Source organism: Thunnus albacares, chromosome 18, assembly GCF_914725855.1.
Source record: "Thunnus albacares chromosome 18, fThuAlb1.1, whole genome shotgun sequence".
Taxonomy (NCBI): domain Eukaryota; kingdom Metazoa; phylum Chordata; class Actinopteri; order Scombriformes; family Scombridae; genus Thunnus; species Thunnus albacares.
Window position 1 is genome coordinate 8,074,837 of NC_058123.1, and position 17,333 is coordinate 8,092,169.

A 17,333-nucleotide genomic window follows, 5' to 3' on the forward strand; every position below is an offset into this window, starting at 1 on the left:
AACTTTGTTTTCCCTATACACACACACGCACACACACACGCACGCACACACACGCACGCACACACACACACACGCACGCACACACACGCACGCATACACACGCACGCACACACACGTTCGCACACACACGCACACACACCACAAAGCTGCAGGGCTGGCCCATCAGGACAGGCCTGTTTTATTTCCAGCCGTGTCGGTAGTTCATACTAAGTGTATTTTACAAGCCTAATGCTACATACAGTAGATAAAGTAAATAAATGAGTGGTTGACAAGTAGGCTGCACTTCTAAGACTTGCACCAAGAAAGGTCAGGTGAGGGCAGGGATTCCCTCTGCGGTGCTCAGAATGGAAAAGGGAATGATGGAGGATTGAGGAGCACTGTTGGTGGGGGTGGGGAGGAGGGGGTTAGTGGAAATGCAGCCATGACGAGGCTGCAGTGGCTGAGTAATCTGGATCTGTGGTTATTTACAGCTTGGGCAAATCCCTGAGGCCCGTGCTCTGCAGGTCTGCAAGGATGCAGCTCTTTGCCAGGATAGAGGCTAAAGCATGTAACTCAGTCAGTAGACAAACTTATACACTAAGGTGTCAGAGGCACCAGTATGGATGCAGAAGTGTATGCCATTATAATGTAATTGTACAATTCTTCCATATGCAATCCTGCCAACAGCCGGTACAACAGATGGATGCAGTATGAGCCTCTGAGCTCCAAATTAGCATGGCTTATCAGCTGAAGTGAACTCTTTTTGTTCATTAGTTTGTAACTAAATAGGTAGTGGATACAACAAAATATTTTTAAAAAAGGCACATTCAAACCCATACCATTAAGGCTATATAGTGCACATACAGTGTGTGGCCAGCTCTTGGTCACTATATTCCATTTTGGTCACATTAGGAAAAAAGCAAAATGTGCTTTGTGATTAAAAATAAGAGAAAAGGAAGAGAGACATGCTAAAAATTTGTTTAGTACTGAGACATTACAGCTATACAAGGTCATCAGCTCTTTATTCTAGATACTTTCACATCACATGTGACCACAATGAAGAAAAAGAATCGCACTTCCGCAAAATACAGCCTACTTGAGCATTAGAATCCGTTTAGAAATTATGCAACAATATGTTATAGGCTGTTTAATTTTAACCTTTTAAATCTCATAAGGGAAGTGCTGTGGTAAATGTCATTCATAGCTGTTAATGCGTTACAAGTTATGCCACATGTTTGTTTTGACATTTACAAGTTAATAAAATATCAATATGCAGTATAAACTATTGTTTGATTCAGTTCAGTGCAAGCTCTGTAGGTGTCAAGGCCACCTGAACCCAAACTGGATCAGCCTAGTTCAGGCCCAGCTTTTGTGAGTGGTCATATTTAGGTCAAGGCTCATCTTTTAGGCATCATGTTAAACTGGTTCAAGGTTAACAGGAGGCTTGTTTTGTCTTCAAGTCAGCTGTAGAAAAAACAGCAGTGTGGAGCTTTCCCTTTTAATGTGCAACACAATCTCTCTACAGAAACAAACCTTGCTCATTATAGATATAGTAAAACCAAATACCATAATTAAAGAAAGAGATGGGGGGGGGGGTTACCTGCATGTTTTCTGTGGCATCTCCAAGTAAGCCTCCAAATGTGATTGCATTGGTGACCGTGCCCAGGTAGATGAACAAGATGGTTGACAGAGACTGGATATTTAGTGCGTCATAGAAGTCACTGGCAAAAAATGGCAGCTTCCGCTTGATATCCAGGATAAGACCTCCACAAAACCTTAAAAGCCGAACCATTCAAGTTAGTTGGTACAACACTAATCCATGTCATAACTTTTTGTCTTCAGCTATATAAATGACTCATGATGTGCATGAGGTGGGAATAAAAGATTAATTTGGAAATGTTTTTGTCAATGTTTCCAAAGAAAGGAAAACATCTTTTGAATAAAGGAAACAAAAGGTTACGCAATAGTGAAGTGCTTTCATTGTTCTTTAGTCATGTGTGGAACATTTCCTCATAGGGAGACTAAAACAATATTTTTCTAAGTTTGTTTTCACTCCATGATACATATTTTCATAACCAACAATCACATTTCCATAAAGGCACATGTATTCACCTAATAGTATGAAAATCACTGCAGTGTTAGAGTGCAGAATTTGCAACAATTTGATGTAAGAAAGTGAAATCCTAATTACTTTCTGGTGCACTGAAGCTCCTCTCCAACCTGGTGTCCTCCTCCCCCTCCATGTCCTGCATCATGAGGAGTGTCGCCATTCATCTGAGGTGGGTCTAATCCAGCGTACATGTTCTTCCTTTGGATAGGAGGTCAGACAAACACGGTCACAAACCACGAGCCATCAATAAATTCAAGCAGGCAGAGAAAACAGCATGAAATCTGAAGCTTTGTCAATGAGAAATTCTGTCTAACTGTATACCCCAACAACAGATCTGTGGGGTCACACACACATCAAATCATTTTTACAAATACATCTTGTAAAACATTACATAAATCTTTCTTTTGAAAAACATTTAACACTGTATGCACTGTATGTCACATACAAGCCATTAAGTCTACAGTATATATAGATGAAACTGAAAACAACAAACCATTTGTCTATGTAAGAAAGATCAGCCATTTCCAATTATGCTATACAGGCAAAACATATCAATCAAATGTAATAAGGAGAGTAGTGTTCTGTGCTGGTGACACATGTACAGCACATAATATTGTAACTATGCAACAGTCTACATGTTTAATGCGGCGGAGTCATTATTTACACTTGACTAAAAGTGAAACTTTAACTTTTGAGAGAGGAGATAACACTTTCTTCCTCTTATGAATGAAAGGCTGAATTCATAAGTGATAAAACACACCACAGCCCAGTTCAATACACTCCGAGGTTTTGCTGCTACAGCTTTACTTGGTAACCAGCAGGTTATGATGACTAATGTTGGCAAACTTTAGGTAAATATTAGGTCACTTTGCTGCCTTTATAACTCCACTTGTGCCACTGTTATAAAAAGCTTTTTAGCCATTTAGCTAAATGCTAAGCAGTTTTGCACTTAGCAGCATCCAATAATTGACATTTCCTACAAAAGTTACATGGTCTTGCTTTAAGAAAGAGAGAATGAGACGATAAACGAATGTTCATGTGACACACTTGATAGATTAAAATAGATTAATGAGCAGTGACATCACTATCTCTTAATTTGGATTAGGTCGTATGAATTAGAGCGGACCTCTTGTCCGAGGAGGGCAGAGACTTGGGTGGCTCTATCCTGATGTCAGGGTCCCACTCGCCAGGAGGCAAGACGATGACCTCATCCAGAAACTCCTCAATACCAGCCAGCAGGTCCTGCCTGTCCTTCGCTTTATAGGCGATATCATGGAATACCTGCCAGCAAACAAACATAACAAACCTATTAGTAATCAACCAATCAAAATGCAACATGTCCTTAAGTTATTTATCTTAGGCTTGAGGGAAAAACCACAAAATGTGCAATTCAACGGCTCAGTGGAAAACACTGAGTACTGGGACACAGAGTGCTGCACGTCATTGAGAATGCAAATCATGGCAACCAACCTAAACACTACATTACTGACAACAACCAAGTATTTTCTAAACTGTTTCACAATGTACACAAAAATAATGATTCATTATCCGTATTCATGCCAGGACCGCAGGCACAAGCAGGTAGAGCGCTACGGGGCAAAGAGGCGGCTGATGACTCAAAAACACAAACATCTGATAAACCTGTGGTACAACTGTCACGAGAGAGCTGGGAGGGTAAAGTTTAACTTGAGGAAATCCTGGAAAAACACTTCCTGTCATGTTGACATACGAGGGTTATACTGGGAAGAGCTGAGGCCTGTGGGAATTTGCGGGCCAGATGCTCTCAGGGTATCTGAGCCGTGTGTTAACATTCCTGACAACACAGAGAGGTTATTCAGGAGATGTGAAGATACACACCAGAGACACAAGGAAGATAGATGAAAATATGAGGAGATACATTTACTACAAGAAATAAGCTAATAAATGATATAAAATGTATATATTAACAGCATATGATGCAAGATGTATTGTACGCTTTATTGCATCATAGGCACCAAAACCTGTCTCCCACAACACACAGCTTAACAATTAAGCTCTAATTTGGTCACTGCCAACCAGACTGGCCAGGCCAACTGCTGTGATGATTAATACAGCAATATCCAGAGAGCTGAGAGATTTGGCTGCAACTGCAGAGAACAAGCAGTGGTGGACAGCCCGTACTACACTGGTACAACTGGATCATATAAATACCAAGATAATGAGGAAAAATTATTACTGATAATGCGTCATCTGGTCATTTTTAGTCATGCTTGTAGTGTTGCTCCAGGGATGGCAATGTCAAGCCAATTGGTTGGTCCATCACTTTGGTCTAGTCTGAAATATTTCAACAGCTACTGAATGTTGAATGTGAAATTCTGTACAGACATTGACGATCCCCAGAGGATGAATCCCACTGACGTCAGCGATCTCCTGACTTTTCCTCTAGTGCCATCACAAGATTTCCATTTGTGGCTTTGAATGAAATATCTCAGCAGTGAAATCACATTTGTCATGAAATTTGGTACGGACATTCATGTTTCCCACAAGTGTAATAACTTCACAATTCATCTAGCGCCATCAACAGGACGAAATTTCAGCTTGTCTAGAACTTCAGTTTATCAACAAACACCTGGAAAACTATTGATATTCTCATTAACTTTAGCTATATTTTGTTTTTAGCACTAATTAACACATGTTAGGAAGTTAAAAGATGGGTTAACATGGTAAACATTAAACCTGCTAAACATCAGCATGTTAGCATCGTCAATGAGAGCATGTTAGCATGCTGATCTGTTAGAGTTTTAACAACCCAACTCATTTATCATTATTGTAAAACTTGAACCATTAAACATGATTTTTTTGAATGCAGCACCTGTTACTTGAGGTTGAGCTAATACGTCTGCCTCACATCCAAATTAGGGCAGTTTCTCTGTCCCAGCTCAAAAGTAAATGTTGGACAAATATGACATAACGTGATCATAACGTACCTCATCTGACATCAGGGTGGCAATGGCTCTTCCAATCTCATGGTAGGACTTTGCTTTACCTTTGGGGCCCAGCAGCACAAAGAGAAATCTAGGTAACAATGAGAAAATGAGAAGAAAGGTTATCAATGAAATCTGTGTCTCTAGCATGAGCGCCTGTAATCTTTTTACAGTTAATGATGCAGCATTTGTGTCTACCTTGTGGGCACGGGGACCTCGGTGAGAGCCCCAAGCATGACGGCGTGCTGCAGACGAACAAACGCCACAAAGGGAGTTTCCAGGAAATCTACCTCTCCAACCAGCACGTTTGATGCCTCAGCATCTCGGGGCAATTTTTTCATGAACTTATTCTTCAGCTAGTATGAAAGAAGAAATGAGGTCAGAGTCTGTATGAAAACATCAGGCAGCATTGTAACAATAAACTCTTGCTCCTTTTCTCAGTCACAGGCGTTATGATCAATGATAAATGTGACATTTTAAATAAATATGCTGATTAAAATGTAGCTATAACAAGACTGGGAGACTGACATGGTGTTTTTACTGTCTCTATATGCACGTAAGAACAGGTAGTACACGCCCTTTCCTACAATTATGTGCTGTACAACAGCTTGACTTTATGCCACCTAATAAACGCGCTTTACTAGAGTGTCTTACACTTAACAACTGACTTGTAAAGTCACACACATTTTTACACTCATTTTGCATTTAGCAAAGGAATATACAACCATGCTGTGGATGACAGAAAAAAAAAAAACTTGCAGGGAGATGATTAACTAAGACCTTGCTGTTATGTCAAAGGCCAGGCCATTGTGACAAATCCAGTTTCATTAACTGTTGCTGGAGCGTAATTCCATTTGTTACAGTTTAACTGCTCCTGTGATCTTTTATCTCTGTGCAGTGTTTCTGTAAACCACACCGCAAATTTACAAGTTAGCCACTCAATCATGAGTCATGACAGAGAGAGAAACTGCATGTGTAGATGATAGAAACCCACACAACAAAAAAATGGGAGACAGTGAGCTTTTGTTGCACAGAGCAGAGAGAGCCAGGGATCTTATCTATCAGTGTGTGAGGCTCACAAGCTCATGCATACATACGGCCCAACACATGACCCTGCATAGTGCTGCTTTGTGAATGTTGACCTTAAGAGTTGTCTGTTAGGCTGCAGAATCTCTTGCAAAGCTCAAAGCAATTCTTGTTTCCAATGCAATAACACGGGGAGAGACAAATATATTTACCTGATCCTTCTCTGGTTTGTCAGAGAAGTCGCTCAGGCTGTTGGAGGTGAGGTTTCGATGGGCAGTAGTTGGGCTACCTGCAGAAAGGTAAGACACTGTTAGGGTCTTAAGAAGGCTGGCAAGACTGCAGAGCTTCCAATTAGACATTTTTGGCTGTGAGGGAAGACAAATCCCAGAAAAGAAAGTAGATGAAGAGAGCCAGAAACATCAGGACCTAGCTAAATGTGGCAAGGCTTAAGCTTTAGGACTAATGCCAGATGGTCATTCATTCAGGCACTCCAGAGAGAGAGGCCGTCTTAGGTTTGCTTCTTACACGTCTGCAGAAACATGCTTCAGCAACTAGGGGCAAATAAGTGAGAATGTAAACTTTGGAACTTCGATACGGCCCATTTACTCAGTCACTGCTGCTGACTATGTTAAGAGGACAGAGTCTACAATAGTTTAACTTTCTGTGACCAAAAAAATATTTGGTTAAGTCCATTAAGAGTTATTAAATGAAGCTATTCTATTTTTGTTCCTACACTGATTTACTTCCGTTTGTAGCACAAATAAACACACTTGTTATATCAGTGGAAGGAAAGGGGAATTCAACAGTTTTCTGATTTTTGGCTCAACTCATATTTGTGGATCTCCATGCGAGCTGTGACCTCACTTACAGAGGTATCCCATGCTGGAGCTCCTCATGACCTCGCATGGTTCCTCTGAGTCTTGTGGGGTTACACAAGGCACAGGGGGCTCAACGGGGTTGCGTGCTATAACGCCCCCGGGTGCAGGAAGTCAAACCCAAAGAGAAGGAAAAGAAGGTTGAAGAGGAAAAGAGGAGAAAAGACAAGAAGGAAAATAAGTGAGAGTTTGTATTAGGAAAGGGAAAAATAGCAACAGTAGATAGCGTCAGAATGGATTTAAGAAATAAGAAATTGGAAGGCAAAGAATGAAAGTGAGTGTATGGGTTTGGAGTGATAAAAAATGAAGGCTTTTTTACCATTTTCCTGGTTGGAAAACAGCCTACTTGCACTGGAAACACTCTTGCCAATGTCTGCAAGGGAGCGCAAGTTGGACTTCTTGGTCTGGTGGCGATGCTTCCGTAGCAGCGTGTACATGACCTTCTCCTTCAGCTCTGCCTTCAACTGACCAGTCTCAATCTGGCTGTCGGTGATCATCTCTGTTAGAGGGACAACAAAAAAAAAAAAATCGAGTCATCCTCAAGTTTTTTTGGTTACCTTCAAGAGTGTGCTGGAATTCGGGGTATAGTCAAACACACTTACCGACAACCTGTGGCAATGTGGAGGCCTCCAGGTCCAGCATGATTGTGCCCTTCTCGATGCACGTTTTGAGCTCCATCAAGCTATGTAAGGACAGCGTGGCCACGTGAGGCTTACTCCAGCGCTCGCCGCCTTTCTCCACTTTTTCCTCAAACTTGATCCATCTGAGCCGAGCATGACAAAAGACACGGACGGAGAGAGAGAGAGAGAGTTTAGTTGTTTTTATAGTTCTGGACTGGTACTGCTGTGTTGGACCTTGCCAGTAAACTTGGTGTTCTTGAAAAAGCCCAGATGCCAGAGTGTGTATAATCATTTTTTCCCCCCCTCTCTCTTTCAGACATCTTCCTGAAAGTAAAAGCTCACTGCAGAGTATAAATAAAAAGTATATAACAGTAGCTTTATAAGTTTCTTAACAAATACGGGCAGCAAACAAAAGGCGCCGAGATGGGTTCTCTTTTCTTTACAAAACAACCCCACTGTGTTGTCAATTGGTCACAGTTTGCAAGGCCAGAATAGGGGATGCAGGACAGTGTAGAAATAAAAAATAAGTCACTAGAGTTGAGGAAATACATGACATGCTGGAAGGGCGACAGTCTTCCGTAACTATCAGACCACACATGTCTAAATCTTGCAAAACGAGACTTGGTTACTACGGATAAGCTTAGCCTTGAAGGAAAGACTGGGGACAAGGATTCTTTTTAATAATCATGCCTCACATGTCACCACTACAAAAGAGCCATTCTCCTGAGGCCTGAGGATGGGGTTTCCTCTGGGGATAGAGTATCCCTCTGGCTATGGTCCACACGTCTGTGACCAGCCGTCTTATTGGGAGGGGCAGCGTGGCCAAAGAGACACCATCGACCTCAAGGAGTTCATTTAACTTCCCCTTCATGTAAACCCCCCAGTTTCACTTCCAAAAACAGAACAAAAGTTATAAGTACTTGCAATAAAAAAGAAACACTTATCACTAGTCTGTAAAGTCCAAGAAAGGCAAAAAGAATGCTATGAAGATGCAACTTAATCACCAGAAATGTGATTGACAAACAATTTTAGGCATTTTGATGCCTTTTTTGTTGCTTTTTAAATATTTCCTATTTTTCATGCATCTCATGTAACCTGAATGACCAACATTTAACTTTTTTATCTGCAATATATTCTTACAGAACTACATAAAAGGCCACTTTGCACATTAACATAAGGAACCATTAAACAGTTTAATGGATATCCACATTTTGATGCCCTTATTTCATGTGCTCCAGACCTACTTGTAACACTCATTCTTGTTCTGACCATGTGGGAGTTTCTGCCTTTTCCTGGTCTCACAGAGCAGGTACTAGAGATCTCAATCTGATAAGTGCAGACTGGGAGTTCACTGAAGTACGGCCTATTTCCCTACGCACACAAAACACGATTATTCCTGAGGGATTGTGTTTCGCTGACTGCACCATTGTGTAGCAGGAAATATTTGACCCGTGCATAAACACTGCCTACTGCTTTTAATGTAAAAGTTCCTCAAATTTGGTCATCCTTAGAGTGACACCTGACTGTGAACGACCTCGGGCATCGTTACTCATTGTGAACACAAGAGATAAAGTTGGAGGTGGGGTGACAGATTGCACGCTTGATTGACTTTAAAAAGACATTTGGCTTTGTGGCTCACCTGGCAGTCTCCTTCCACTCCATCTCCTGCCCGTCCACAGCCAGCAGCTCGTCCAGCTCGGTGAAAAGCTGAGGAGGTGGGGGGCCATCGTCCTCCTCTCCCAGGATAAACCTGATCCTTTCTGCTGGAGAAACTGAGGAGAGAAAGAAGCAAGTTATGGACCAATGCATGTGTATGAATAAACCTGAGGCAGGAAATAAGCCATCCGGTTTCAGAATCTTGATTGATTTCTTATGTATAACACAATCTGAACAGTTGTTCATGAAGTCATGTCATCATGTAAACACTCTGATTCAGTGATTGCCCTGACACATCTATCAGGCTCAAACACAGAGGGTGTTTCCCCAGACTTGAATCTGGCTGTAAAAATTGAACCCTTGAGATATAGTTCAGCTTCACACTGCTATATATTTATAGGGTTTCTTGAGTAGTGTTACATACAACACTCATCACCTCTGCAAGTAAGTACATGAAAAAGTCAAATATTTAGACAGTATCTCACTAGCACTACCGACAGTCACAACAATGGATTTTATTGTCTCAAGAATAATTTAACAATGATTCAACAGTGATTAACTATTCAGGAAAACATGGCCATAAAGGTCATGTTATACTGAAATAGAACAATGAGCAACATTCTCTATTAGCCTTTAAAATAACCTCAAGAAAGTTGAATAATCTGAGTCATAGTCGGCAGATCAAAAGCTGTGTTTTGAACAAACAATGAGGTAGATACATAAAGGCAATGCAGGCATCTTTACATGCGAGTTACTTTTTGACCATCTTGATCTGCAGGGAAGATAAAAACAGCCTCTCTAAGCAGTAAGACAGAAGTCTGTTGACCAGCTTGAACCCATGAATAGATCACTTGTGTTCGAACCAGAAGAAAAGACTTTGGCAACACGCCCTCAAAGGAGGAAGAACTTTGCCTTGGCATATAACTTTTACTTCCTTCTAAGTATTTGTGATCAGATGTTGTGATGGAGGGTGTGTCAAGATTGTTTAACTGATCTGTGAATACTGGTATGCATCACTTAAATGTTTATCTTCCTGATGCTCTCCACTTTTCAGAGATTATAGACATACAAAGATATAGTGACAACCTCATCTCCATGTCTGGAACCCTGATAAAAGTCCCACTTATATAACAATAGGGAGAGCCTCAATGTTTTATTATGCTGTATATAATGGATTATCCATTGTCAGACTTTTTATTCTTGTAGTTACTTCTAGGAAAGTTGTGCAACTCTGAAGTGATGCGACAGTGGAAGTCAGGCGGTAAGTCACAGGAGGCTATTTTTGCAGCTTTCACTTGTACCAGTTGCAGTTCTACAGGTGAATTCCTCAACAACGTAACAGTTCTTCTCACCTTTTAATCCTGACATTGCGCACTGAGCTTAATTTAGGATGCTTGTTTTTAAAAATAGTACAGTGGGAACTCTTCGACTGTAGGCAGAAAATATAACAACAGTTAAGCTACATGAAGGTCAAGGTCTATGTCTTAGAAAACAGCTTTAGGATACAGAACTCCTTGTGTCTCCTCATCTTGTATATCAGCATTATTGCGCAGTACAGACATCAATGTCATCCGACAATGACCCAAAACAGAAACACAACAGATTGTTCCGTTTTCCTCCAATAGGTTTGTCCTTTTGCTGGCTGTCTTACTTGCAGAACTTGACTTTTAACGTGACACTTCCTGACGCCACATGGTGTACACAACACCATTCACCTCTTAAGTCTCATAACTGGTGTTATCAATGAAAACCAGGCCTTTGTTGTGGTTACACACAACTTTTAAGTGGACAGCTCCACAGGGTTTGCCAGAATCAATAGGATTACGGGGATTTGGATGGAGGGCAAAACAGCGGAAAATCCAACAAGTGGAGGGCTCTGTATGCACTGTCAAGGAGTGTGTGTGTTTTGAGTTGGGGCTTTGTTGTTGGCACATGTCAGCCTGAACGCTACCCACACATTAAATTTTGACAGTCATCTTGCATGATGTGTATGTTTACACAATTCCTCAACATGTCCTTTGCACACATGCTGCCATTAGGGAACTCTTATCATCACTTCAAACCTTAAATACACATGCCAATACAAATCCATTATGCTCCGCAGTTATTCGTAATGAGCTGGGGTTGGAAGCAGGGATAGGAGAAGGGTAAAGGCAAGTTGTAGGGCAACAGCAAGAGGCAACATGCCCTCTTATTAAATAAAGGGCAAAAAGCTAATATGAAAATCTTTGCAGGGGGTCACTGAAGTGGTTTACTGCTCAACAGGAGAAAAATGTTTATCCCAACAGTGGCTCTAGCCTCATCATACAGTTGAGTCTGCCCTCTCGTTCAACCTTACAGGACTGTTTACTGTTCAGATCTTCTACAGAGATACAACAGGATGAGAAAGAAGTTGGAGTCTGTGGCCATGTGTGTGTGTGTGTGTGTGAGAGATAGGGGGGTAGCATTTAAAGTGAACCACAGTTCAGTTAAAAACCAACTCCTGTGTTTAGTTTGGTTCAACTTCTGTCCTGCCACCGCTGCCGCCTGATTTACAGTCTGATGGATGAACATCATCATTATTTGCATTTACACACATGTTGCCATGTTTGTACTAAACACATAAAATGCTACAGGGTTAATGAAGGGCACTAATTTAAGACCCCAAAGATGTGGAGAGGTCATTATGGAACAGGCCATATCTTTAAAGCTGATAGCTTCGGAGTGCCACTGACCTTGAAGTCACAATTTATGACGAGCTACGCAATATTCACCGCTACTGTTCTGGTTAATAGAGCAGTAGATAGTTGTAAAGCTGTTATCAAATCAGCAAATAATTTTTTTTTTGATGGTTCTTCCATTACCGCATAAGGGATGTGTAACTATTGGAAAAGGCAGTAATTGATAGAAAAGTACTATGACAATGAAATTTTACTTTTACTTTGGTGACAGGGCTACAGTGTGTAGCTAAACACTCAAACTTTGCATGACTGGTACAGTAATCAGATAGGGCCTACAACATTCAGACAGAGATTAATGTGAGCAAAACTCTTATCATATCATGGCACCTTTGGATGACTAAGCACACAGGCTGGTTTACATCTGAGCATGAGGTGCAACAAAGGAGGATTACAACGTCAGAGGAGCTAGCAGCATGAGGGGATTACTCAAGTGGTTGTCTGCAGTGTAGAGGTTGCGAACTGACAGCTTAATGTGGCGCTGGCATGATCAACAAAAGGTATGATCGTACAGTAGGCGGGTAAATGAATCTAAGGTGTAAAGGATTACATTTTATTCCTGTTTGATATGATAATGCTTCATTTCTTACATTATTATCACCTTTTCATGCTGTTTTATTAAAATCCTGACTAATTCTGCCCATTACAGAGCTTTTAACCAACTGTTACCACACAAATGATGTGGAGGCATCTACAAGGCCCCCCTCATCTGTACTGATCTGGATCCGATTTGTGAAAACAGACCTTTGTGTGATTGAAGTCCTGAATAAACGTTGAGTTAACAGTTATATGTCATGATACCAGGTTGTAACAGTTGCTGCAAATATTAAGAAAAAAAAAAAAAGTTGATAAATTCCTCCTGATACTCCTGATGCTCGATACTGCAACCCCACCCTGATCTGTACCACACAGTGTCCTCCTATTTCTAAACTCCCAATCTATTTGAAGTTCTCCTTGATGATTTGATTTTTGCAAATATTCATTTTTGAATCATACGCCCATATTTCATTTATTTTTTTAAACTACGTGCTTCTGTCTCTGAGATCACCCGAGTGGATCCAGCATCCCCCTCTTAGCCTGAGAAACTATTTTGGCATGCCTCATGGTTTCATGATGTATCTGCTACACTAGCAGTTACTTCATCTATGGGTGTTGCTGAAAACTATGTTCCCACAGCATTCACCTTAAGATTTATCTACTGTATCTCCACCAAAAAAATGCCTATTGCTTAATACACACTTTGTGTCTTTGAACTCTTGTGTGAAGCATTTGCAGTGGTGGTTTTGCCATTAGTCTATCATTATCTCCGCCAGGTGTAAGCCCGGAGGGGTTGCGTATTGGTGTGTGTGTGTGTTTATCTGTCCACAGCTAATCTCACATACTATTGGACCCATCAGCCTAATATATTTTGTGCACATTTATGACTGTATGCTCAAGGACCGCAATTGTTGAAAAACCTATTTTACAGCACAGTTGACTGCTGACAATTGGCTGGTAGGGGCTGCAAGTGATTGCAACAATTGCTTCGGTTTGGAATCTTATTGTCTACACATGCCGTGATGAGTTGGGAGGCAAATCCCTTCCTTTTCCCATCTCAAACCTATTTTGATACCTTAATGGTTACCTCCACCAGCAGTAGTAAAGTGTAAACACCCTCCCATTATGCCAGTTTCCAGGCTGTGCCATTTTTAGGTGAATTCCAGTACTGTGAATGATAATTGTGTGTCTTACAAACAGCTTTTAGCCAGACTGTAATGTTGGGTGCTCTTAGAAAAAATTACCTACCTAAGAGGTTTGTCTGGTAGTACAGACCCTTCATCACAGCTTAGAGATGCAACATGAAGATCCCCCATACAATTAAATGGCTCACTTACTGTACACTGATGATAAATCATAAGGGCTCTTGGTTTAATTCTTTCCCACCTGTATTACCACATGAAAAAAAATGTCTGTTCTCATACATTCAGGAGATATACGAGCTAAGACTGACCTATAAAGACTTTTGGATTTAGAATTCCTCCTGCTCTAGAAAATGATCTTGGGATTAATGGTTCTACCATGCCACTTTTCTAAGCTTCTATATAAAGAAGGACATCTGGTGTGCTTTACAGCCGGAAGAAGACTCTAGAGATTGACAACAATCTTTATGACATTCTTAATGCGCATTTTGCATCACCATCCACATTGTGGACTAACATTTATTTAGTGCTGTTGGTAGATCCTGCTTTTGTCACTTCATATTACCACTTTGACAGATAATTTCACAAATTTGACCTTTATGTGTTCTTTCTTTGCACTTGTCAGTACTAAAATTTTATTAGGACGACATGTAATTCAGCAATAAGACGTTACACAAGCTATTACACAGCAATAGCTTGTGTAACATCTTGATATTTTGCCGTGTGTGTGTGTGTGCTGCCCTTTCTGCTTTACTACTTCACCCCCCACCATCTACCTAGTTTTTAGCTTCTGAGAATCCTCTCCCACAAATCCCTCAAAGTACAGTCTTAATCATCAAGGTGACAGATAATACCCCTCTTGTATTTACTTTACACACTTTAAGACAATCCATCGTTTCCAGCTTAGTATTAAACGTGTTCCCATTCCCTTGTTCCATTAATTCTGTTGAGTTGGTTTTTGTTTTGTTTTGTTTTTTTTGCTTTCTTGGCTGCTACCCCATCCAGCCCTCCCTGTTCTATTTGAATGACTACCTCCTTAAGCACTGATATCCTGTAGGCTGTGATTTGCAGTGTGCTGCTGGACTTCACCCAACTGACTTAACTAACATTAATAGTAATTTATCCATTATTAATGTGGGACCCAAAACTTATATTCTATACATGGCTGCTTTTACCGAGTGTGAGGATTAGTTAGTTTCATAAGAACTCACTGAGAGGTTTGAGGACATTTGCAGTGGATTCATCCGCGTTCTCCCCATCCGACTTGTATCCTTCCGTACTCTGTTCGGGTCGTTCCCGCTTCTCCTTGTGGCTTGACTTGCGTCTGTGGCGTCTCCTCCGGTGGTAGCTCTTGGGAACATGCACACCAATGTATACAGTGTGGTGACCTGCCACAACACAATACAAGGAATGCAAGTCAGATTATACTCTGCAGTTAAAAAGGAGAAAGAAAAAAAAAAAAAAAAAAAAAAAAATCACATTAATCCTCCATGCTGGTAATCAACATCTCTGGAGGGACTGGTTGATCTACAGTGATGAGGTGAGATATGAAATGTTTGCTTATCATGAGGCTTCTTTGACGCATCATGTTTAGCTTGCGCCAAAGTTGAAACTGTTCAGAGATAATTGGTGGTTGCTTATTTCCCAATCAGGAAGAGATATAGTATGTTGTCAGTCAGTCACGCTGCAAAATTAAATTAATGCCAACTACTTCCTACACAGCAGCTCATGCAGGAAATGATGACTTAATGTCTCCAGGAAGTAATTATAGAGAAAGAGAGGGAGAGAAAAAACTCTTACTGGGATTGACTGACAAAGTTAGCATTGAGGCAACCATGTATTTTTCCATTCAACCATGAATTCCATTAACATGTATTGTGGGTTTTAATGATATCATTCATACTTCACTGTGGTCAGTCCTGCTTCTTAGTAGAAGCCAAATACACCTGAGGTGCACACTAAACAACTCACTTCCACCACATTCCCATTCAGGCAAGCAAAGGGTCTTGCAAGCTACTACTGAATACACAAAAAAACAGCTTGACCTAATGCCAAAAACTCTGACGTGGTTCTCTTTGTGTGCACCCTTAAGTGTTGGTTTGTGAAACAAGTGAATGTCTCGGTAAATCCATGTGGGCGTCTCCAGATAAATTCTTTTGTGGCTTTAGCTGACAGCCAGCACTGGACAGGATTAGAACACTTGAAGAAACATCTTCCTGTACAGAAACGTTAGCTTCAGTGGATATTACTCATCTTGTAAGTCTAATTCTGTGCTGATACTAGAAGGAAACTCCCATTTTAACCTGGTCAGAGAACATCATGGGATGAAATACAATGCGGTGGGTATATGTGTGCGTGTGTGTTGACAGACGGGGACATTTATGAAAAGAACGGTTGAACGTGTCCATCAGCTAGATAACATACAGGTATTCATCACTGCTCTTACCTTCTACTTCCTCTTCATCACAGACATGCTTGACAAAGGACGCTCCTCTGTCCAAGACTGCTTCATCTTCCATCCTACAATGCAAAAGAGAAAAATAATAAGAATCACCACATTAGGCAGATTGCAAAATGTTTGCTACTACACACATGGATCCAAGTACAGCTCATAATGTTGAGCCATATTATCCACAACCTTTCCCATCAAAAAAAACAAAACATCCTCAATTTGTAGTCTAATTAATTTGGATATGAATTCATTTGGATTGGATTAAGCAGTGTCATTTTCAGCCCTGAGGCGAATAACCAATGAAATGTTTTTATTCAAAGCCCAATTTTATGCCCAATAGAGTCAAATTTGGGTTACCATGAAACACAATCCTGATAATGACTGCTATTCAGCAACATAATCTCTGAATAACAGCCCGACAAGCCATTTCTCTCTTATTTTGGACACATCAGCCTCCAGTTGTGGCACAACAACAAAAGAGTACAGACAAACCACATGTTACAATGAGAGCAATACCAAGACAATCGTCACATTCTTTTGTTTTTGGGTTGGAATGTGATATTTTTGTATGAAAATAGAAGCAGGAGTTATTTAAAAACATTATGTAAAACTGCATGGCAATATTGCGAAATGAGTTGTCTTGCCTTAAGTGCATCAGCATTTCTAAAGCTATCACCCACATACAACAATCCACCTACTCTGCTGCACACAACATGAATATATTTTTAAAACCGGCTCCTTTTTTCTCTCTGTCATTGCATATATAAATTGCACAACACTGTTTTCACAGCAAGATGGACCTTCGTTATAAGACTGACAGTCATACTGGGGTTTCAAATGCACTCAGACGGCCACATGTTTACTTCCAGGTCCCAACGAGGCCAGAGACATCTTCCTTGGCTACATGACTTGGACTTTCCTTTGATCATCAAGCCTGAACCTTCCGGGAAGGTTGTAGGAATGTGGCTCCTCCAGTCCAGCAAAGTGTGGACTAATCCAGGCCATGAAAAGTGGTTTAGGCCACAACATATTGCAATTCTCAATTTAGGAATATATTTATGCCAAAAACAGATACGGAGCAAACAACACACCCACTTCTAACTACAAAAAGAAAAGAAAAACAGAGGCTGCAATTTCATTACATAAGGAATTCATAACTAGTTTTATCTAATTTCCAATGAGGCTTCAACATAAATACAGACAGTTTGGATAGTCTGTGCATAAATATATATAAGTCAATTCTTTTCACTCTGTAA

General features: G+C 40.7%; 1 protein-coding gene across 3 annotated transcripts in view; it reads right to left on the reverse strand.

Annotated features, from left to right (window-relative positions):
• Positions 1–17,333, reverse strand: part of LOC122968508 (electrogenic sodium bicarbonate cotransporter 1-like) — a 32,587-nt gene that overhangs the window by 11,287 nt on the left and 3,967 nt on the right. For 2 of the 3 annotated variants that reach the window (XM_044333799.1, XM_044333800.1), the window contains exons 2-12: positions 16,072–16,145; positions 14,837–15,013; positions 9,213–9,345; positions 7,556–7,716; positions 7,273–7,452; positions 6,291–6,367; positions 5,251–5,408; positions 5,056–5,143; positions 3,216–3,370; positions 2,171–2,287; positions 1,580–1,754 (exon numbers count right to left, since the gene is read on the reverse strand). In XM_044333799.1, coding sequence (XP_044189734.1) covers positions 1,580–1,754; positions 2,171–2,287; positions 3,216–3,370; positions 5,056–5,143; positions 5,251–5,408; positions 6,291–6,367; positions 7,273–7,452; positions 7,556–7,716; positions 9,213–9,345; positions 14,837–15,013; positions 16,072–16,145 — 1,495 coding nt within the window. Of the gene's footprint in view, positions 1–1,579; positions 1,755–2,170; positions 2,288–3,215; positions 3,371–5,055; positions 5,144–5,250; positions 5,409–6,290; positions 6,368–6,946; positions 7,043–7,272; positions 7,453–7,555; positions 7,717–9,212; positions 9,346–14,836; positions 15,014–16,071; positions 16,146–17,333 lie in introns of all 3 variants that reach the window. The other variant, XM_044333801.1, reaches the window with a different exon arrangement.